The following is a 24,922-nucleotide window of genomic DNA, read 5'->3' as shown; positions in this document are numbered from 1 at the left end:
ATGTTTGAAATTTCTATTCTAACTTCTCTTAACTGGCTTTTACTGGACTGTTGCTTTCGATGAATATTAGGATTTTTTAAACAAGCAAACAAACAAATAAACAAACAAGCCATGAGCTCTTCAGTCCACATTATGTGGAGTCCAGTCTGTATCGAGTACAGTAGATATTTTATTTCACGGCACCGATGCTGACCCGCAGTTTTTGGAATCATATTTTCTAATAATTGCGACGCGACGTCATAACAAGATCATTTTTACTGAAAACGCAACAGTTTCTGAGATCTTTACTTCAAACTTTAACATGTCTTCGATCGTTACAGCGGTATTCAAGGCCACTATTGGTTTGCTTGTAAATAAAGGCAGAGATAAGGCAGCGGAGAAACTGAAAGATGGCGATATAACGGATCAAAAATTTCGTGGATTGATCGTCCGTGAAATCGACGATATCAAGTCTAAGTTGGATGGATTATCAAGAAAAGATTTGGGAGCAAGTATTAGCTCCTTTAAAGAAGGAATTGTGCTACTCTATGAAGTGTTTAATAAGGCAAGAATCAGGAACGAAGACAGGGCGGCAACTGCACAAGCAGCTTGTGCTGAAGCATTTACTCTCGCTGAAGAGATGACAATGTTGGATCTTACTGGCTTAGATGAATCAGCTAAAAGAAAGCTCTCCAGTGCAAAGGAAAGATTTAAACACGCCCGAGAAAAAGCATCAGAAGCCTTCAACAATGAAGCTCTTGCAACACCAGACCGCATTCTAGCAATGCAGTATCGAGTTATGGCGACAATACTAGAGACAGTAGACAATCCCGAGGACGCACTAGCACCATGTAGAGTGTGCGTTGAAGAACTAAACTCTTTGTCAGCAGTTCAGAATAGTTTTGATGTTCAGCTCAAGAAAGGCATTCAGGCAGTAAGGGGTTTGGTTGGTAAAGATGAACGCGGAAAGATCATTTCCAGTGTCTGTCACGTGAATCGTGTCATCTACGATGTAACGCAAACAGTCGGGAAAGACGTATCTCTCTGGATGTGCCCTGCTGTTGATATCGGAGAAGGCAAAGTTGATCCATTGCATGACAGACGATTAGCTAAAGTTCTGCGTAAACAGGGTATGGAACACTGTTGTGTTACACCATGGTCATTTGGTCAGGAGGGGGAAGAGGAGCACAAGCTGAAGAACCCGCGTGGAATCGCTACAAACTCCAGCGGACAATTCATTGTTGGAGAGCATGCAAATGACGTAAAGATATTTGACCCTAGTGGTCAGTTCATAAAACATTTCAGCGTCCCTAATGATGACGTTGAAACAAAGTTATATATTGCTGATGTAGCCACAGACAACCAGGACAACATCTATGTACTGGTCAAATACTGGAAGGAGACTGCATTTAAGGGATTTGTTGTTTATGAATTTAGCAACACCGCTGACCTGCATCACAAGTTTCCTGTGAGGGGAGAGGACTGGGGCAGACTGACAGTCACCAACAGTCAAGTACTGGTACTGAGCGACTTTAGTGTGGCTGTGTACGATACTGATGGATTGTTTGTTCGTCCTTTTGGAGAAGGAACATTGAAGTATGCGTGGGATATCACTGCTGCTAATGATGGCCGTGTTATGGTAGTGGAGCGGGATGATTCCTGTGTTCACATATTCAGTGAAGACGCCGTCCATTTGAACAAGTTTGAACTCCAAGGACGTTATTGGTATCCACGAATTGCATTTCACCGGGGGAGTGAACATGTCGTCATCGCTGGTATGGAAGGAAACCTATTCGTCCCTGGTCTCCTGCATGTGGAAATATTCACCAAAGATGGCGACTTTGTGCGCAGCACTCAAATCCATGAAGAACGAATTGTCTTCATTAGTGTAATGACAGTGACCATGGATGGACGAATTGCTGTGCTTCTGACGGATACCGATCGCAAACACAAGGTACTTGTTATATAAAACATTAAAAGTAATATGATATTATGAGGCTGTAACTGAACATTTTCTTGTGTATTAAAAGAAAGGAAATTAGCTACAGAATGCAGGGCCTCTTAGGACCACCTCGTTTACACGTGTCAGAAAGAAGCATAATACAATAGGCACTTTTATGATTCAATGAAATGTAAATAAGTGGCCCTGTATTTTGTAGTTTCCCTAAATTGGATCTAAAATATAAGCATTAGCTAGGGAAAGTGATCCTAATGAATTTTAGCAGCAGTTCAATTTACTTTAGAGGCATCACAGCCAGCGTTTTTCTGTCATGCAATTAAAACTGAAGTAAATTTATAGATTAACAATCGATCAGTCAATTACAGCAGTGTCTATCTTCCTCCTGGGCAATAGCCAGGCATTCTGCTCGTGTCTTAATCCTAGTCATTCAAAATTTTATCTAAATCCTCTTCACAGACACATAAAGAATGTAAAAAAGCACCCGCCAGTTTGTTAACAACCTTACACTGCTAGGCTACTCACTATCTACAACAGACAGATTTATACCAAAACTCAATAAAAACACAGAAAACATTTTTGCTATTTCTTATGGAAAATTCTGTGACAAAAAAAGAAAACAACTTGTCTACTTTTATCATCAAAATGTAAATTTTCTTTGTTTGCGATATCATTCTGTCAACAGCTTGTGCTAGTTCTGTTTCTATAGAGTTCCAGAAACACAATGTTAAGGTGGCTGAACACAGTTTTTGATACCTATGTTTCATTCACCTTTTCTCTAAAACCCTTGATCCCTCGGTCGTCAAAAATGACAGCAAGCTAGTTACAGTGTAACAACACAAACTTAATTGTTTTCTTGATGGTTAAGCTGATGTATGTGCCATTGCCATGGCAACATGAATAAATATAAACAGACCTTTAAAATCCGTTTTGTTTATTTGCAGAAAATCTAGTCATTAGATTTTCTTTATAATTTGCATGCAACAAGTTTGTAACGATTCTCACAAGTTAACACCATTTTGCTAATAATTTAACGGAGAGATCTTTAATTATCCCTTGTTGATTGTTCACTGGAATATCTAGAATTTCCTTTGTTAAAGTTCAGTTATTTTCAATACTCCAGTTACTTATTTCCTAAAGTATTTTCGTGCCAAATTTCATGAAATTCTAATGAGTGATTCTCGAGAAATAGGGGTATTTCCGAGAGTGCAATTTTCATTCAATCGCAATTTTTTGACTTATTACGCATGCACTGCATTTAACTGGGTTCTTTTGGTAAGAAAGAAAAAGCTGAAAATTGCTGGGTTCTTTGCATCGTTACCTTTTCTAACATATCTTTGTAATAAAAGACTAAAGCCATCAATACGTTGCGTTCAATTATAGAGAAAAATAGCACAGATACTGTGGGTGTTGAGTAAATAAAATGATCGCTCTATTGATGGCATGTTTGTTTTTCGCAATCCTTGTGCACGCGCTGAATTGCATCAGCAAAAGCGCAAGTGAAAACTGTGTTCGACCACCTTAAACCAATCAGTGTGTGTACTTTCTTTGTGCTGTTTTCTAAATAAAAAAAACAAACAAACAAACCCAAATCTTCAATGTTCTGACCAGTGGAAGAATAAACACACATGTGAACAGAACCGTTTGATATGATTTATCAAATTTTGAGCAGTGTTATTTTCCAGATGAGCCTGGGTGCAGGGTATTTACCTTTGTTCTTGCTCTCCCCCTTATCCTAGGGCATTGGACCCACTTATTAATTGTCCCCAATCTGGAGAATTTGCCATTTTTTAATTTTTTTTTCTTTTTTGCAAATAATACCACTAGTGAAATTGACTGATGCATAAGAAAAGTTATGTTATAACACAATTATGCCAGTATGATTTATGTTATATACTGTGCAACTTAAAGTGCACCTAACCCCAAAAATGGCTATTTGCTTAAATGAAACTACTTGTCATTCGAATCATTTCTGCAAAAAACATTTTGCATTGGGTTGAATCATGGAACTGCAGTGCCTTTTGGAAATCATGCTTGAATTGTTACATGACGGCATGTAGGAAGTCTGGGGTGGGGTATACTGATGACCTATATCCAGGAACCAAACGGGATAGCACCTCAGTCAATCCTCTGACTATTTCCTTAAGAAAATGGAAAACAAATTAGGCATTCCAACATATTTAGGGACTAAACGTCCAAAGTTTGTTGCAAAAAAAAAATGTTTTTTTGTTGTTGGAGTCAGGGTTATTTTTTGATTGGGAAGACTCTTAACTTTCGTCAATCATGACAACCTTCTTTTATAGCAATTTAAAAGGCTTTGAGAGCAATTTGCAATGCTTCAAGCAACGATGGGAAAGACTTCTTTGTAGACGAGCTGCGAATCAGGAATGGAGAGCTAGATGGTCTTGATCGATTGAAATTCGTATTGTTTGGACCTGTACTTTTTAAGCCGCATGAAGCAAATGGGGGCTAGGTGCACTTTAAACTTTGTCTAAACTGTAGAGTGTATTAAGTACTTTCCTGGATTGGTTTCTAAAGGCCCATTTGAAAGGTTTCAACATTTGCCTCAACACGCAGTCAACACTTTGTTGAACCAAATGTCGGGCGCGTTTGAACAGGCCATCCAACATTGTTGAAAGCATAAAAAATGTTGAAAGCTTGTCAGAAGTGTTTTGAATCAAACTTAAAGCGATTTAAACTTTTATTCAACATCGACTCAACTTTTTCTCTGTTCTGGAAAATGTTGAATGATGTTGAAGCAGTTTGAACATTCCATTCAACAATTGTAGAGCACATGCATGCTGACATCAGGCCACAAAAGTTTTGTTTAATCTGGAAGAGAAAGTCTGGTTTCTAGTCCTTAGTTCCTCACAATCGAATTTCTCAAAGTGTTGGTTCCTTTGTTGGCGCAATGTTGACATTGTAGAACGGCCTCCAAATGATTTTGTTTTTGCATCCAACATTAGCCCAACATCTGTTCAACTTTTGTTGAATGAATGTTGGTCAAATGTTGAAACCGTTTGAAGGGGCGTGAATAATACCCTTTGTAGACACTCTTACGATTCTTACCTTTACCATAAACAAATTAACAATCAGCCAGTCACTTGTCTTGTGTGCCTTCCTGATATCCTGTGATATTAATTATCCAGGTGTCCAGGATTTCACAATAGATGCTATTTTTTATTATTATTATTCCATAAAATTTGAAAACCAAAGAACACTGTTTTTTGGTCTTAACTGTAACTGGTTCAAAGTTAAGAAACTTTTTGCTCATTTATTAAGTCAAATGTCTGCCAGTAATGGTTAAACACAGGAAGAACAACATTGTTGAACATGTCATGCTATTATGCCACCTTATAACTTATAAAAACTCACTTCCCTGTAGAAGGGTGGCTTGTTTTAACAGGGTATGATGAGGACATAATCATGACTAAAGGAAATATACAGTGCACAGATAATCAGCGTCTGTAGAGCAGGGTTAACATTTCAATGAGAGCTTTTCTCTCAAATTGGAGAATGGTGAGAGTTGTCAGACAATTAGCGGGTGTGTGAATTGTTGTTTAGCAGAATACAGCCAAGAGTTGTGTCAGTATGCATTACACACATGCAGAAAACTGTTCATTTAACTTCTTGTCAAGCTTATGGTTTGCAAAACCTCCTAAATTTAGAGTGTGCCACCTGTTTTATAAGTACAGCATATTTGTAAATATGATATGTTTCTGTGAGACTACATTTTCTCATTCTATTAAAAGAACAGTTCAATTTTTCATGTAGTGCAGCTGACTTGTAAGCACTCATAAATTACATTCCTGAGATTCTGTCTAATTTAGCTAACTACACCATGTAAAGAAATGAGATTTTTTTGAGATATACTGTAACCTGAAGATAGGCATTACTCATTTTTACTGGAATGAATATTTTTATATACTATAGATAATCATATTACTGGTAATTAGTAAATAGACTGCATAAAACAAGGTACTGAATTATGTAGAATACATGATTGTATGTAGTTTAGTTATCCAATCAGAGAACACTTAATATTATAATATAATGCTTGTATAATGCTAGAGGGTGTACAATATAACACACACTGTGACTGGATAATAGTTGGGGCCAGATTTTCTTATTATGGCTAAGGGCATTACGAGCAATGTTCCCTAATGCCCTGCCACCTGCCAAAAAATAAACCGCAAATATTATCATGAGCCATATTGTTTCTCACTCTCTGAGGATTTTACTTGGAAAATGTGGCCCTTGTGCAGCCCAGAAATAGACTATGAGCAATCACTCCTTTGCTCAGTCCCTGGTGTGTGATGTGAAAGAAAACCTTGAGGAAAGAATTGATGCACAAAATTCTGGGGGTGAGAAGTTTGTGAAAGGAGCACATCTTTCTGTCAGGATTTTGCGTGGCCATTTTTTCCTCAAGGGTTTTGTTACAGTCACGCGTGATGGACTAAGTGAAAGAGAGAATACCCGTAGTCTGGTCCAGAAAGGCCTGGGGTAATTTTCTCCCAATAATGCCCTTGTGCTTGGAGGAGTAATTATTAACTAGTAATGTGCATAGCAAGTCAATGATAGCAAGCCATGGTAGGTCTAGGGGAGGGGGCCTGGGCTCCCCTTTGCGTCGTCCTCATAATTGGATCAAGGATTGACCTATCCTAATTCTCTCTGTGCCCCTGCCTCCCCTTCCCCATCTTTTGAGCTCCTCAAGATAGGGAACTGTGAGATTGTGTGATTACAGTCCCCCTATTTTGTTAATCAGTTTGACCATCAATTGTAAATATTTCATTTGTATTGTTGTGTATGATGCATGTTTCTTGTATTTTTGTCGCTGCAATAAAATGTAGTGTTTAGTTATCCCCTAAGTTTCAAGTCTTCACTAGTGTTATAAATTATTTTATCATAGCTACCCCCCCCCCTCCAACTCCCTTCTGTCGTCTGCATGGGCAAGTGATTCACACATCATTCAGGACTCATTTTGGCTCATAGTAGGTAGCTGTGTTTTTACCTGATTGATGTTTTCATTGCTGTAAGAAATTGAAAGTGTAGACAGCTTTGTCTGAACCATGTATGAACTCTAGTGTGTTTGAGTTTTAAAATTAATGTGTAAATACACCCCTAGGGGTGGGGGTAACTCAATCCCGTGTTTTTTTTTTCTTCAATGTTCTTGAACCTGTTTAAAGATAATGGAAAACTGTCATACTGCAAAGCTTCAGAAGTGAATCCATCCCCATAAAATGTTTGGTTTCCCATCTCCTTTCCTTTTTAGTGGGTTGTTCGGACGGGCAAAATAAAAGAAAAGAAAATTGGCCAAGGAAGCCTGAGTCAGTGACACAATGCTGTTTAATAAAACCTTTATTTCCAAGTATGCAATGCTGAGAGAGAGATGGAACGACGACCACAAACATTTCCGATTTAATGTACAGGCTTAGAAAATTAGTTATAAAAGATTCATATTCAAAATAAAGTCTTGAACACATGTTTTTTTTGTATTTAAAACAGAGTATGTAAATTAAATCAAAAGTAAAATTATGCTTGTCACAAATTATATCTGGAATATGTTTTCTTTTACTTTTTCAAAATAAACAGGGTCAGACGGATGATAGGAAAGGTAACATTTTATGGGGATGGCCTGATCCCAAAATCGGACCCGAAATGATCCACAGTCCCAAATTGATCTCCAAATTTTCTCAGCCTGAACCCAAAACAATTTTCAGAACATCTTGGAATCAGTTCAGAACACTGAAAATAAAAGGGGGTGCTAAAATTATTTAACAATTTTTCCAACAAATAATCTTTTTTTACTTTGCCCCACAAATGTGCTGCCCCAGGGTAGAGAGCTCACTATCACAGGCCAGTTGGGGGGGGGGGGGGGGGAGGGGCATCGTTAAAGGCAATGGTAAAGGCAGCGTTATCTTTCAGTTTTTATGAAACATTATCTTTCCGTGACTATTTTAAATTTCCTAATTGCGTTTAACACAAAACGTATGAACAATGAGTTGATAAAACTCGTTTGAGTTCTGTACTTTTCAAATGAATCCACTCTCACCCCCACATTTGGAAGGTTGCCTCCTTGTGCGAAACAAGGATGGCGGAAAGAAGCCTGGACGGCTTTTCAGAACAGGACGTCCATTTTGTAAGCGCTTGGTTACTCTTGTTATTCAATGGAAATGTTTAATAGAGATCGGATTCAAAGGTGACATAGTTTATCACTGGTAGTCAAACATAGAAATACGGGTATAGGGTCCCGCGGGCATAAAATCCCGCGACGAGACGGAATGTCAGTTTTTGCATTATTTGCCAAGTTTTACCAATTTCGAGGAACACAGTGCTTTATTGCCTCCAAAAACCATGACAATGGTTACGAGTATGTTTTAATTAACGTGTGACAACGGGTTTTGTCGATCTAAAGTCTAAATGGGGGAAATGGGCGTCGAGAGACCTAACTGGCTGGAAACTACTGTGCTTGACTCTAGGAAGTGAGGGAGACAGGGGGTCAGAACCTCCCCTTCGCGTTCCTCTATCTCCCGACTCCCGCCCTCGTCCGTTTTGCTTCCGTCCCCTGGAAATAAGGAGACTCAAAACACATCCTAGTCATTTAGCTGCGCAATCCTTAGGGGTTTTCTTTTCCTTTTTTCCTTTGTTTTCAGCCTTGCTCCTCTTACTCGCGTCTTCTGACAGCTTAAGCAACAACATTTCATGACCTATGACGTAACCACTGTAAAAGGGTTTCCAATTTTACCGGAAGTAGGCCTCAGCTTTTTTAGCGCAAGGGCGCATTTTCGTTTTTCCGTCGGCCCAGAAGTTTCAAAATAGGTTAAATGTAAGCAAAATAACATGTTGAGTTCTTCTTTTTAAAATATTTTAACACTTAATAAATAATTTCCGCCTTCTTAGAACTCCCTCTTCCCGCCCATTTCTGTCCCGTTTCCGGCCCTTTCCTCTCCTTTCTCCCGCCCCCAATTCTCCCGGGTTCCCGACGCCTGTTCCCCCAACTAGGAAATTAACTCGACTCAGAAATTAGCCAGAGCAACCCCACGCGCTTGCTGTGGGAGAGGAACTTGTCACGGGTTCCAAAGTAACGTCGGATCTGCTACAACTGGAAATAAACACAATCAGAGAACTTGGACTTCACACGTTTATTCTTCGTAACTTCAACTTCGATGTAAATCGAATTACACTGAAAAGAGTACTTTACTTATAGTAGCGAGGAATAAGATTGCATCAACTTAGATACATTTGCCTGAGGGCTGAATAAAGCCAGCTTGAAACCTGAAAGTAGCCTGACCTGATAAATTAGCTGCACATTAAATAGAGCCAGCTTGAGGGCTGGATAAATTCAGCTGACGAATGCCTTTTTAATTAGCCTTTATCACAGCACTACTTAAGTTGTGTATTTAAATGCGATGCTCTTTCTTGTAAGTCTTTACAACGTAGATCAAATGTATGAATTTTATGTATTCTTTTTCATGGATTGTTTAGTTGGTTATTGAGGATCACAACGGATAAGTTTCATTCCTGTTGTCCAGTCTTATTTTGCTTAATTTCTTCATTTATGAATACAATTAACGTAAATTCTGGTTGAGTTGTTTGCTTTGAAAGCAAGGCAAAATGGTCAAGAACATGAATTCTTTAAGCTTCTGTGAAAACAAATATTAGACCAATACAGCTTATAGCATCCAGTTCTTGGAAAAGTGTTCCCAGTTTCCCGGAATCTACAATGCTACGCGAGGCAAATGTCACGGCAGCACACGCGTAAATCAACCAGTCTTTTTGACAATTAATCGTAATTTCCGGCCTGATGCAGATGACCGTCTATAGTTAAACAAATCGGGTCATTCAAGTGAAGTCAATTTTGTGGGAATTTTGTAATGCGAGCTAATTTAAGAGGGTTTCCCACGATAGGGAACACATCCTTCGCTCACGCTACAATCAGCAGACAAACTGACTTGTCCTGTGATCTTTACGTCACATGAGTGAACAAGGGGAATCCCCGTATCAAGTGAGCTCAAGTAATTCAATGGCGCCTTTTGAAATGTAAATTTTTGGTCCTAGAGGAACGTGCTCTGTGTGACGCAGGCTTCACGTGAGACAATGAGACGTTCAAGATAAATAATCTTAAAACGGCAGACCTTGATTTGTGAAATAAGTAGTCTGTTGGTTAAACGGAAGAACCATTAAATCAATTGCTCTGCCACCATGTCAGTCACCCTTTTTGTGTTGTTATTTTGCAGTTTTCGCCCAAACCTTCGTCCGAACTCTGCTGAAGGAAACCTTTACGGTTTCGACAAATTGAGGCTACATTACTGGAAATACAGTCTTCACTGAAAATCTGATAAAGAAAAATAGATAAAGCATTAAATTATTTACTATAGATAGGTGTAGATACAACATCACCAATTTTGTATTCACATCTTATCTCGCGTCGCACTAGTTATGTTTACTTTAACCAATTTACTCGGACACGGGAAGTTAATATGTTAACGAGCTGCTGTCAGGTGGTCGGTCTTTCCAGTGGGCAGCACCACACCTGTGCGATGTGCTCTCACATAGTATGCCATGCATTATTCATTAGATTTTCAGATTATCCCGCATTTAAAATACTATTGTTTTTGACATTATCCATACATCGTAATTTAGCAGTTGTTTATCTTTGCAGATATTTTTACCTTATCCCTGAAAATATGTATTATTATTATACCTGTTGTAAAGCGCTATTGATTTTAATTTTTGTTTTTTGAAGGTATAAGACCACCTTAACCAGATAGCCAATGAACAAAATGAATTGAAATACATTTGAGGTCGAAAATGGTTTCTAAACGTACCCATACTACGGTTTTCTGTACCCAGGTTTATAAATGAGCACGGGCGAATTTATGCCTGCGATGGACTAGCATGACATCCAGGGGGGGGGGGGGGGGGAGTAGAATACTACAAATATTACCCCCTTGTCCTTCCATTCCATTAAAACCCAGGATTTGCGCTACATTTATGACTAAGTTACTATTTTTCAACGCTATCGGAGTTGGTATAAGTTAGAAAGTCTCGAAAATTTGTACGGTCTTGTCCAGTAAAAAGGAAATATGTATGTCGATAAAACTCACCGGTTTCTCCGGGGGGTATCATATCTTCAGATACAAATTTGTCTTTAAAAAACATTTTTTCAAAGGTATTTTGAAACGATTTTGCTTTAATGCTCCTTGATGTACGTTTAAATTAAGAAATCTGCACATTGGTAACTATATTTTAACATAGCCGGTCGTTAATGTGGTAGTTTTGATCAGTCGACCGATGCGCCTTTGTGAGAAATAACGTAAATGCGCTGTGAAGAAACTGATGGGAACAAACTTGAACCAGTTAAAGAGTTACACTGAACCCTGCTGAAGGAAAGCTCCACGGCTTCAGTAAATTGAGGCTACATTATTGGAAATGCAGTCTTCACTGAAAATCTGATAAAAAATAGCTAAAGCATTAAAAATGTTTCACTACTGATAGGTGTAGATACAACATCACCAATTCTGTATTCACATCTTATCTCGCGTCAGGGTTTTTATTATGCTAGTTATGTTTACTTTGGCCAATTTACTCGGACACCGGAAGTTATTAACCTGCTATCAGGTGGTCGATCTTTCCAGTGGGCAGCACCACACCTTGTGAGTTGATATGGTGAGTTCGTAATATAACCCACGTGTATATTACGAACTCACAATGCGACCAGCTCCCAGTTGGCTTGATAGCTCAGTTGGTAGAGCACTGCACCGGTATCGCAGAGGTCATGGGTTTGAATCCCGTTCAGGCCTGAATTTTTTTCAGGCTTTAATTTCACAACTGCTTAAGTTGTGTTTATAACTTTGATGATCAATCATGTCTTCATATCTTTCTCCGCAGTTCAAATATATGATATTCCATATATTCACTTGTATGAACAGAAAATCTCACTGCAAAGTTAAAGAACTCAAATCAAAATACTCGCTTATCGATCCTGGGTTAGCTTAATCGGGCTTTGAACAAACCGGCCCGCTTTTACGCTTGGCTAAATCTATATATTAATCGTATTTATATAGCGCACATATCCTAAGTTCATGGCGCTTTACAAACTTAGAAAAAATATACAAACAAGTAAAAAATAACCAAAGTAAAAATAATAAAATAATAATACCTAAAAATAGCTGAAAATGACCATACTTACAAAACAAAGAACGACTATATTTACAAATTCTGTAAAAAGATAGATCTTAAGGTCCCTCTTAAAACTATCAATCGAATTTTATCTGCGCAAAGCTAAGGGTAAATTATTCCAAAGTCTCGGGGCAAATACAGAGAACGCTCTTTCTCCGTAAGTCTTAGTAAATGAGCTGGGCTGATCTAGAAGCATATTAGTAACAGAGCGCATTGATCTTGAGTGAGTACGATAATGTAACAAATTAGATAGATAGGCTGGGGACATACCATCTGTACACTTAAACACTAATAACAAGATTTTAAAAACTATACGATAATGAACTGGGAGTCAATGAAGGTCAAACAACACCGGGGTGATATGCTAAACCTGGGATACAATTCGAGCAGCTGTGTTCTGAACATACTGCAATTTCCTTAGCTGACACTTGGGAGATCGATCAACCATGCAAAGAGTAAGGAATTACAATAGTCGAGTCTCGATGTGACAAATGCATGGACTGCAATTGCTGATGACTCCTTGTAAGGTATTTCCTTATCCTAGCCAAATTCCTCAGATGGTAGAACGACGATTTACATATCACAGAGCCTTGAGCGTAAAATAACATGTGTCTATCAAAAACAACTCAGTAAGCTTCTAGCTGAAGTAGTGGAAGACAGTGTCCCATTTCCTATGCTAAAGCACTCGAAGGGCGGACAAATCCGATGTCTAGAGGAGATCAACAAAATCTCAGTTTTATCATAGTTAAATTTAAGTTCGTTTAAGTTCATCCAACAGTGTATCACCGGCACACAGCTCTCGACCCGCAACTTTGCTTCTACAACGTCCGTTGACTTAAAAGAAACATAAAGCTAAGAATCATCAGCATAAAGATGATAGTCAAGATCGTAAAGTTTTATGATCTCAGCGAGTGGTGAAGTATATAATAGGTATAATATAGGACCCAGAACACAACCTTGTGGAATCCCCACAGACAGATCTCTCATTGTGAAGTGGGCATTTTCGATAGTAACGACAAACTGGGGTCGGTCAGCAAGGTACAATTGAAACCGCCACCGAAGCGCAGACCCAGTAATGCCATTGCCAAAGGAATTTTTTAAACGGGAAAATAGGAGGGAGTGGTTCACCGTATCATATGCAGCTGACAAGTCTAATAACAGAAGGAAGACATTGTCTACCTTGTCCGGTGATAACATAACATCATTCATAACAGTAACAGGTGCAGTCTTTGTGCTATAAAAAGCCTTGAATCCTGACTTTAAGGGCTCGTATAAAATAATTAACAGTACGATAGTCGTTCAGCTACACGTAGACAGACTTTTCTATTAGTTTTGACACTGTGGAACTTCAAATTTGACACTGGCCAAAAATTAGGGAAAATCTGTGGAACTGCATTCGGTTCCTAGCTGTTTCTTGAGCAACGGCAATGTCAACATCGCAATCTTGAAATCCCTAAGCATAAGACCGGATGACAAAGACAAGTGAGGGTCTGCTTTCAAGGAGTTGGGTTACCCTAGCAAGCGGGTTAACCCCAGCTGGAGGGCAAAAGATAGCCCGGGTTTACAAGCAAAATTTCACAGGTAGGATAACCCCACAACACGGGACAACTTAATACGCAGTTACAGTCAAAGGCCGATCTAGAAACAATTAGAAAGTTAACCCTGGTAGGTGGGTTAACGCTGCTTGGAGTGTTTAAAAGGGAAAAAGTTAACTCGCCTGCCAGCGTACCCCTAGCACGCAGATAGGGTAACCCACCTACCCGGGTAACCCTAGCTGCCTTGTAAACACGACGAAGAAACAAAGAGGAAATGTGTGAGTGCTAGGGTAACCCGCTTGCTAGGGTAACCTGCTTGCTAGGGTAACCCTCTCTCCTTGTAAGCAGGCCCTAAATTATCCTTGTAAAAACTGGTACAAGGGTAGCATAACATTCCCGCATAATGGTAGGAGCTAATGGATCAAGTTAGCATGCCTTCAGAGTAGATCTAGTGATCAACTTCAAAACGACCTTATCAGTGACCGGATCAAAAGCATCAAAGCGCGAGGAGCAGGTAGCTTAAGAATCAATATTAGAAAAAGCGCCCAGATCGCCTTTCATAGCAAGTAGTTCAACACGAATGTTTTCAATCTTGGTGATGAAAAACTCAAAAACAGCGTCAGCAAGTTTCTCTTCATTAGTAGCAGACCGATATTGCATAGCTGTACTCTTTTGCGGCAACGAATCCATTGTATGAAAAAGAAGTGCGCTGGGCATCATGAGCATGGTCGTGAACAGCTGCCGAATAATAAATATATACTATTGTTTTTGACATTATCCATACATTGTAATTTAGTAGTCATTTACCTTTGCAGATATTTTTTACCTTATCCCTGTAAATATTTATTATTATTACACCCTGTTGTAAAGCGCTATTCATTTCAATTTTTTTAATTTTTTTTTTAAAGGTATAAGACCACCTTAACCAGAAAGCCCATGAACAAAATGAGTTGAAATATATTTGAGGTCGAAAATGGTTTCTAAACGTACCCATGCTATGGTTCTCTGCGCCCAGGTGTATAAATGGGTGCTGGCGAATTTATGCCTGCGATGGACTAGCATCCCATTCAGGGGGGAGTAGAAATACAAGAAATATTACCCCCTAGTCCCTCCATGTCATGAAACCGAAGCTAAAGATTATCGCCACTAGGCTCAAATACATGCTTACTTTTATGACTAAGTTACTATTTTTCTCTTGTATATCTTACGTTGGCAGCGTTTATCGTCTGCGGTCCCTTGCAGTTGCTGGTTTCTCACCATTTTTCAACGCTATCGGAGTTGGTATATGAGAAAATGTCTCGGAAATTTGAACGGTCTTGTCCAGCATAAAAGAAATATGTATGTCAATAAAACTCAGCAGTTTCTCAGGGGGTATCATATCTTCAGATACAAATTTTTCTCTAAAAAACATTTTTGCAAAACGTATTTTGAAACAATTTTGCTCTAATGCTCCTTGATTTACGCTTAAATTAAGAAATCTGCACATTGCTAGCTATATTTTAACATAGCCGAACGCCTATAGCCACGGCTGTTTACAATCCAAAAGTATCAACTCAGTACATTTTAATTATACTTGACAGGAAAGCTGTAGAGATGTGTATTTATGCGTCATGGCCCTGAACATTGTTTCCTGTATCATCTTATACGTCTCTTATGCTTGGTTAACATCTCTATGACCGGTGCGTATTCGCGGGTATGGAACATTTATGTAAAACCTTTCTGGATATACCCCCTCCCCCTGTCTCTGCAGCCTCCCTCCCCCCCCCCCCCACCCCGTTCACAGGGCTAATTTTGGGCTTTTGGAAACCCAAGTAAAACGTTAAGCCTCATTTCTCAAAACGACCAAACAGACGGATCACCAATATTTCAAACACGACATCTCCATTGGGTTTCAACCGAATATTGTCAAATTTTTAAAAATCTTCTAGGTCGTAAACTTCTAAAATTTGCAATTTTTGAAATGCTCTTCCAGTTATTCAGTTAATAAAGTTAATATTTTTCAATATTAATAAACCTTTTCCCATTTTCACGAGGAAAAAATATCTCAAAACACTGTTTTCGGAGGTTTGTCTCCTGGAGAACTTTCTAATGGACAGGATAAACTTAATTCCATGCTTCTCGAACCCTTTATTAGTACGTTATCATGTTTGTAATTAACACACGCCACTTTTTAACACTTAGGAGCTAGTTATTCATTAACTTACGTGTCATGTGACCTGGAGAAGCTCATTTTTGATGTCAGAGTGCGAAGTCCTTTAACGAGGTACCAAAACTGTCCGACAGAGTTGTTTTACTAAACGAAGTCAATCGATAAAAATCGATATCTCAAATAAATCAATCCAATCGATATCAATCGCCGATTCCTATCGATTAATATCTGCAATCCATGAAAATCGACCTCACAGAAAAATTTTTTATCGATTGCTATTGTTTGAGAAAAATCGCTAACAATTGATAATTCCTGTCTTCAGGAATATCGATTGCTATCGATTGGAAAAATCGACAATAACCATTTAACCAAATATAAATTTTCCCAGGCTATTCAAAGATGGCTTTGTTATTGTGAAAAATTTTACCTGGATTATATTTTCTTTCTGGCTTACTCCGAGATCTATTCTTACGTTTTTTCGTAATGCAAATAATTGAAATCACTAGAACACTGACTCTGTGACTCCATGACAATCGAACTCACCGGAAAATTTTTTATCGATTGCTATTGATTGAGAAAAATCGCTAACAATCGATAATTCCTGTCTTCAGGAATATCGATTGCTATCGATTGGAAAAAATCGACAATAACCATTTAACCAAATATAAATTTTCCCAGGCTATTCAAAGATGGCTTTGTTATTGTGAAAAATTTTACCTGGATTATATTTTCTTTCTGGCTTACTCCGAGATCTATTCTTACGTTTTTTCGTAATGCAAATAATTGAAATCACTAGAACACTGACTCTGTGACTCCATGACAATCGAACTCACGGGAAAATTTTTTATCGATTGCTATTGATTGAGAAAAATCGCTAACAATCGATAATTCCTGTCTTCAGGAATATCGATTGTTATTGATTGAAAAAATCGACAATAACCATTTAACTATATATAAATTTTTTCAGATTATTCAAAGAAGGCTTTGTTATTGTGTAAAATTTTACCTGGATTATGTTTTCTTTCTGGCTTATTTCGAGATCTATTCTTACGTTTGTTTCCTAATGCAAATAATTGAAATCACTAGAACACTGACTCTGTTGTTTATTTTGCTTCGTATAAATGCCACTGCTACAATGAGACTGGAGGGTTTTACACCGCTACTTTGGTTTGAGCTTCTTCCAGTGTCGTAAACTAGCAAAGAAAGACGTAAAGCCTAAAATGTTTCTGTTAGTTGTTTCTGTTAGAGTTATTTTGTTGATGATTGTAAAAGATACGCAAGCTATGCAGATAAAATAACTCAACAAAACCATTACAGACAACTTTTGTCAATTATTTTATCAGTGTAACTTGTAAAATTACACAAATAAATTACGAGAGCAATCGATACCAATCGATGAATCAATCGTCACCGATAACTATCGCCAATCGATAATAATGGAACTCACAACTTTTTTCTTCATCGATTGATATTGTAAAAGGAAACCCCAAATGTCTGTAATGACCTAACGGAGGCCATCCCTGTGACAATTTATTTTCTTAATTCTTTCAGCGATATCGTATGGCCCCCACCATCCTCACCTCCGAACAAATCCCGTAACAACACGAGACGTCGTTTTCTTCCAAGGCGCTCAACATCTCCTCCACGACTCGCGAGATCTCCACGTGGCCTGCCCGGGGCTCCACACAGAAGAGTCTCATGCATCGTTTGAAAGAAAACGTTCAGATTCACCACAAAAGCGCTAGGCATCACCACACAAACGTTCAAGGTCTTCAAAAGAACAGTCGTACCGTTTACGGAGGAGATCGAAATCTCCACGGAGAACCTCGAAGACTCGACAAAGGAGGCCGAAGTCTCCTCGAAGAAGCTCGAGGTCTCTACAAAGAGAAAATAAAAGTCTCCTCGAAGACGCGTACGCTCCATGTCTCCTGAAACAAGTAATGGCGTACAGGCCCAGGTGGACCAAGAATTGTTACAAAGAACATTTTGTGATGGTGAAAGACACGACAGTTTAACGACAACCAAAACGCTATGGGAACGAAATAGAAGTGAAAGTAGTGACAAAGACAACGAGACGACACCTAGAACAATACGAGCCTTTGAAGAAAAACCAAGGGAAGGAGATAAAAAGACTTCCTCTATTGATTATCAACTACAAGCTAGAAAACCGTGTGATCCAAAGCCATCTAACGATAACATTGACAGAAATACGACAAACCAGAAGCGAGGTAAATATCAGTCGACTAATAGCAGTGATAGCGAAGGACAGGAAGAAAATGAAAAGATTATTCGCTTTGAGAGAAAAAGAAGCAACTTTGAAGAAGAAGTGAGCACAATGACGAGATTGCAGTCGAACGGCGCAGATCGGAATTCACGGAGTATAACCTGTGAGTATGAAGAAGATAATAAAAAAATGCAGGTCTTTAACTGAAGAGGAGAGAATACGTCATACAGGTAGATCAAACGACTTGGATAAACTTGCTGAAAAGCACAGAGAATATGCTGAGAGTGGCAAAGATTTCAATCCACGCAACAGGCATTGCCTTAAAGAAGATAAATCAGATTCAAACATTGATAGTCCCGACAGCGATGGTGGGCAAGAGGTGTGGCGTAGTGCCCAAGAGGGGCAGGGTGGGGTAAAACGTCAGGGTACCCATGTTAGTAATACTGACCATTTTCAGCGCAGCCACAGTAGGAGTGCTGAGAGTGGCAGGAACTCTTCTAATAAGAAGAACCGGAAGTCGTGTCATTATCATCATCACCATCGTCATCATCGGCATCATCATCGTCATCGCAAAAGAAGCTCCACTATATCAGAAAACAGGGCTGAGAAAAAGAGAAACCGCGATAGCACGAGCTGAAGGAGCGGACTGTTAATATTTGTAATAATACCCTAAGTAAATATATCATTGTAAAACATTCGCTGAAATGCAAAGCAGACTTATTTTAGGACATGATGCTGAAGTGTACTTGAACAATAGGCTAAAAAATTACTTTTCATTTGATAATGTATAGCTTTATTTTAAGAGTGGGCCTCCTGCGAAGTAGCTTTTTAGCTAAGCGAAGTTGGCACTACAAGTAAAGAATTGAATTTTTTATTACATTTCTTTCTCAAGAAACACAAGAGAGCAAACAGGTGAATAGTAACTAATAAGGAACTTAAACGATTTGGAATAACTGACTGTGTCAAATGTGTTCTGTGCGGTGAAAATGACTCTATTGAACATGCATTCTTTGATTGTCAATCTCTCTTGAAATTATGTGACGGGGCTCTTCAATGGTTCATTAGTTTACACCAAATTGATGTCAGCTAAACCTCGCTACAATGCTTTCTCAATTTACCAACACCAAACACCAATCTTTCTGATAAACAGACAAAGGATTTGCGTCTTCTTCTGTTATATGCAAAGCAGTACCACTATGCTTACAAAACAATGCAAAAGAAACAAGATACTTCTGAATTCGTATCCAAATTTATTATCCAGCTTGAAATAGACAAATGACTTGACGTGACTATGTTGCCCTTTCCCCCAGCTATATACACTTGTACAAAGCCAGAGAGACATATTGGTTGTAATGTTAATTATCGTAAACATTATCTACTATTTTTCATTAAGAATATTATCAGTTGTAACACCCCTCTATTTTTTGCACTACTTTTGTAATTTGTTGCAATATTGTAATATGTTTGTATCGATAAAATAAACTATAAATAATAATAATAAAAATAAACAAATAAAGGTGAATACTATTGTTAATCTGATCATTATTGGCTGAAATGACAGAGCACTTGATCACCAGAACATGCATGTTACGTAGCGTTTTTAGAACAGAATACCTGAAAACCAAAAGTTCAATGAACGTTTGGCGTTTACGAGACGATAGTGAAACTATCCACTGTTTGATTTTTTGCTGATGACAGTGACTTCGCTTGGCATTTTCGAGCTTAAACTGGTAGGTCTTTGGCAATTACTGTTAGAAGAGCAGGGAAACGGAAAAGATGATCACCTAAAGTTGGAGGAAAAAATGCCACGAAATCCCAGTGGCGGATCTGGGCCTACCTATTTTGGGTAAAAAAAGAAATAACAGAAGGAAGAAAAGCCGGCAGGGCAAGCAAAACAAAACCGCCCCCCCTTCCCCCCCCCCCCTGAGGAAAAAGGTCTGGATCGGCCACTGAATCCTAAATTAGAGTCAATTTCTGAAGTAAAGCGCGCTATGGCATAGCATCCCCCCAAAGATGTTGTTTATGTTAATGCTGTGGTTGATTAAAATGTCTAACACGTTTGAAGTTTTGTAAAGTAGCCCGCGTTTCATCACGAGACAATCAAGCAGCAGAATTTGCGTTTTTTGGTCTTGTTCAGTTACCTTGGAAACTGACTGAGCAGAACGATATCCTGAAGACCTGACTTGTTTGAGTTTAAAGATGTAAACTGAAAGCTTTTTTTTCGACAATCCGGATGGATCCATAAAACTCCAATTATAAGCCCTTACCACCCGCCTCGTTAATAAGTGCCCCGGCTTACATGCTCATCTACACGGCAATCAAAACAACTATTTCCTGTATACCCTCCCCCCCCCGTTTTTATGCGACCCCTTGTTGTGTCTTCAATGTTACTCCTGACAACTCTCAGCGGAACAAGTAGAGTGTACAACAAGAGCTATTTTTATCGTGAATCATGTCGAATACCATAAGGAAACTATTTAGTGTTTTAAGTATAAGTGTGCAACAGTTACTAAGATCTGACGTAGAAAGCAACTCATAAACAGGCTTCAGCTTAAGCTTTATTTGTTTTCCTCCGGCATTCGTAATTTCGTTTTATTGTTTGCAGTTGCTAACGACAAATAGTTTAAAAATATACTCAATCTTGTTTGAAAACAAACTTAAGACAATTGACGCAATACCTGTTAAGGGTCAACAGTCTCTTCAGTCTGGGTCACTAATGGATTTCTTTTGAATAAAATGTTTGAATGCCGCACACAGGACGCGTCGAGATTTTGTTCAAAAACTGATAATGTTTGGTGAATTCATATCAGACTATGCTACTCAAAAAGGTAGAAACATCCTCAGCCCCACAGAGGTCCTACAGAAACCCTTTTGTAACAAGTTTCCATGATCGTTTGTTGGTGTTTCAACTGATTCATCGCCTTCGGCAAAGTACGATTATTCAATGCTCTGAATAAATGAGAAAAAATGCATCCCTCAATCTAGATCATGATCAACTAATGAGTTTTATACCTTAATTACACATGTCCAGGAAGGAAAGTTATGAAATACTGTTCTTTGATCTGAGGACATGAAATTCGGGTAAAAACTCATAAGAAAGTCACTTTTATGCAGCAGTACATGCAGTGTCACATGAAAAGCACTTTCATTGATATGAAGGCGCGGTCTTTGAGTCTGGATGGCTTGGAGTGTGACTGACATAATATGATCGAGCAGCCCACTTCAAACAATAACAACTTGAATCTCTACCATGCGTCATTAGTCTCATTACTTCGTTCAAAAACACTTGCGCTTTTAGTGCCACAACACGGCTTTTCTTACGACTGGGATTTGTCTGCAAGGTGGATTACTTTCTCTCAACTCTTTTAGAACAAAACGTTTTAATGAATTACGGTTATTTGCCATTTCCCAAAACTTTCGATTTCCCGCACATTTTGTACTGCTGCCTTTCACGTGTCGCCTGATTATTGCTTCATATTTGGCCCATTAATGTATGCGAAGAATTAAACAAAACTAAGGAACTCGTTCAACGATTTCTTTGATTTTTGTTGGTAAGATTTTGGTGAAAAACGAATAGGAAAAAGTGTTAACTTACAAATGAAAAGGGAACAGGACGACAGCTTCAACTTTTCAAGAATTTGTTTATTATCTGAGCCTGAGGCAACATTGCTTTACTCTCTTAGTTTCAAGTGTTTATCCGCAGTGTTTGACATCTATTCAGTCGCTCGGGAGGATCTTTTCACTGTTTCATAAAATTTCAATGTCTGTCACTTTCTGGAATAAATGAAAAGATAAATGTTAAAACATGATTAAATATGATCCATAAATACACCTTTTTACAGCCAATCTTTCGGTCCCTCAGACAAAGTTGCGCTCCTGTTTTTCATAGCGTCATAAGGCTGAGTGAACATTGCTTCAGCAAAATTCATTCCTTAGTCTTTTGTGACGCACTGGACTAGAACTTTTTTTAATAACTCTTTGTTTCGATATTCTTACAGATAGACACACCTTTTGGTTTGTTCATTTCCGTATACAACGCCGCTGCAGAGCACAGCTTCGTGACTGAGCAGAGAAACATAACAAAACGATTATAACATTCGTCACTTGACGATTATGTCTTCGATTGCGACCGCGGTATTTAAAGTCACTATCGGTTTGCTTGTGAATAAAGGCAGAGATAAGGCAGCGGAGAAGCTGAGAGATGGCGATATAACAGATCAAAAATTTCGTGGATTGATCGTCCGTGAAATCGACGATATCAAGTCTAAGTTGGATGGATTATCAAGAAAAGATTTGCTAGCGAGTATCAGCTTCTTTGAGGAAGGAATCGAGTTGCTGTATGAAGTGTTTAGTACGGCAAGGTCCAGAAGCGAGCGCGGCGCAGCAACAACACAAGCAGCTTGTGATGAAGCATTTTCTCTTGTCAAAGCAATGAGAAAGTTAGAGCTTACGGACCTGGATGAAGCAGCTTCGAGGGCGCTTTCCGACGGGAAAGAGAGATTTAAAGACGCTCGCAGGGAAGCAACAAGGGCCTTCGCTAATAAAGCTCTAGAAACGGCCGACCGAATTCTAGCAATGCAATATCGAGTTATGGCCACAATACTAGAGAAACTAGACAATCCCGAGGACGCAGTAGCACCATGTAGAAAGTGTATTGAAGAACTTCACCGTCTGTCAGCTGTTCAAGAGTGTTTTAACGTCGAGCTAACGAAAGGCTTACGGGCTCGATTTGGAAAAGACGAGCGCAGGAAGGTTATTGCCGACGTCTCTCACGTGAATTTCGTCATCTACAGCACCAACCTGATTGTCTGTTTCGGTAATAAGGAGCTGTCAAACTGGCCTTGCGTTCTAAGTGGAGAAGACAAAGTGGATCCATTGCGTGACGAGAGAGTAGCAAAAGTTCTGCGTAAACAGGGCATGGAACACTGTTGTGTACCATGGTCATTTAGTCAGGAAGGTGATGAGGAGCTCAAGCTGACGCGCTCGAGTGGAATCGCTACAAACTCCAGCGGGCAATTCATTGTTGGAGAGGATGAAAATGACGTAAAGATGTTTGATCCTCGTGGTCAGTTCATGCAATATTTCAGCGTCCCTAATGATGACGTTGAAACAGAGTTATGTATTTTTGATGTAGCCACAGACAACAGGGACAACATCTATGTACTGGTCAGATACGAGAAGGAGACTGGATCTAAGGGATTGGTTGTTTATGAATTTAGCAACACCGCTGGCCTGCATCACAAGTTTCCTGTGAGGGGAGAGGGCTGGGGCAGACTGACAGTCACCAACAGTCAAGTACTGGTACTGAGCTACTCCAGTGTGGATGTGTACGATACCGATGGATTGTTTGTTCGTTCTTTTGGAGAAGGAACATTGAAGTATGCGAGGGATATCACTGCTGCTAATGATGGCCGTGTTATGGTAGTGGAGCGGGATGATTCCTGTGTTCACATATTCAGTGAAGACGGCGTCCATTTGAACAAGTTTGAACTCCAAGGACGTTATTGGTTTCCAGTAATTGCATTTCACCGGGGGAGTGAACATGTCGTCATCGCTGGTAAGGAAGGAGAGCTACTCGATCCTGGTCTCCTGCATGTGGCAATATTCACCAAAGATGGCGACTTTGTGCGCAGCACTCAAATCCAAGAAGAACGAATTCGCTACATTACAGGAATGACAGCGACCATGGATGGACGAATTGCTGTGCTTCTAGAGGATACCCATTACAAATACAAGGTTCTTGTTATGTAAAAATTTAAAAGTAATATGATGTTATGAGGCTGTAACTGAACATTTTCTTGTGCATTAAAAGAAAGGAAATTAGCTACAGAATGCAGGGCCTCTTAGGACCACCTCGTTTACACGTGTCAGAAAGAAGCATAATACAATAGGCACTTTTGTGATTCAATGAGATGTAAATAAGTGGCCCTGTATTTTGTAGTTTCCCTAAATTGGATCTAAAATATAACCATTAGCTAGGGAAAGTGATCTTAATGAATTTTAGCAGCAGTTCAATTTACTTAAGAGGCATCACAACCAGTGTTTTTCTGTCATGCAATTAAAACTGAAGTAAATTTATAGATTTACAATCCATCAGTCAATTACAGCAGTGTCTATCTCCCTCCTGGGCAATAGCCAGGCATTCTGCTCATGTTTTAATCCTAGTCATTCAAAATTTTATCTAAATCCTCTTCACAGACACATCAAAAATGTAAAAAAGCACCTGCCAGTTTGTTAACAACCTTACACTGCTAGGCTACTCACTATCTACAACAGACAGATTTATACCAAAACTCAATAAAAACACAGAAAACATTTTTTCTATTTCTTATGGAAAATTCTGTGACAAAAAAAGAAAACAACTTGTCTACTTTGATCATCACAATGTAAATTTTCTTTGTTTGCGATATCATTCTGTCAACAGCTTGTGCTAGTTCTGTTTCTATAGAGTTCCAGAAACACAATGTTAAGGTGGCTGAACACAGTTTTTGATACCTATGTTTCATTCACCTTTTCTCTAAAACCCTTGATCCCTCGGTCGTCAAAAATGGCAGCAAGCTAGTTAACAACACAAACTTAATTGGTTTTTTGATGGTTAAGCTGACGTATGTGCCATTGCCATGGCAACATGAATAAATATAAACAGACCTTTAAAATCGGTTTTGTTTATTTGCAGAAAATCTAGTCATTAGATTTTCTTTATAATTTGCATGCAACAAGTTTGTAACGATTCTCACAAGTTAACACCATTTTGCTAATAATTTAACAGAGATCTTTAATTGTCCCTTGTTGATTGTTCACTGGAATATCTAGAATTTCCTTTGTTAAAGTTCAGTTATTTTCAATACTCCAGTTACTTATTTCCTAAAGTATTTTTGTGCCAAATTTCATGAAAT

The 24,922-nt window shown here is 38.8% G+C and overlaps 2 protein-coding genes and 1 pseudogene across 2 annotated transcripts; all 3 read left to right on the top strand.

Annotated features, from left to right (window-relative positions):
- The first annotated feature begins 219 nt into the window (after positions 1-219).
- Positions 220-9,278, top strand: LOC145486282 (uncharacterized). The gene is made up of 2 exons (XM_081464924.1): positions 220-1,933; positions 7,209-9,278. The coding sequence occupies exons 1-2, from the start codon at positions 302-304 to the stop codon at positions 7,269-7,271; spliced, it is 1,695 nt and encodes a 564-aa protein (XP_081321050.1). The 5' UTR covers positions 220-301; the 3' UTR covers positions 7,272-9,278.
- A 3,915-nt stretch (positions 9,279-13,193) lies between these two features.
- Positions 13,194-18,792, top strand: LOC145487783 (uncharacterized; annotated as a pseudogene).
- A 3,347-nt stretch (positions 18,793-22,139) lies between these two features.
- On the top strand, positions 22,140-23,777 carry LOC145488060 (uncharacterized). Its single transcript, XM_081466834.1, has one exon. It carries the CDS (start codon positions 22,140-22,142, stop codon positions 23,775-23,777), a length of 1,638 nt encoding a protein of 545 aa, XP_081322960.1.
- The last annotated feature ends 1,145 nt before the right edge of the window (positions 23,778-24,922 follow it).

This window comes from Orbicella franksi, chromosome 5 (genome assembly GCF_964199315.1).
Source record: "Orbicella franksi chromosome 5, jaOrbFran1.1, whole genome shotgun sequence".
Taxonomy (NCBI): Eukaryota; Metazoa; Cnidaria; class Anthozoa; order Scleractinia; family Merulinidae; genus Orbicella; species Orbicella franksi.
Note: the sequence above shows the minus strand (reverse complement) of the source record. Positions and strands in the feature narration are given on the sequence as shown.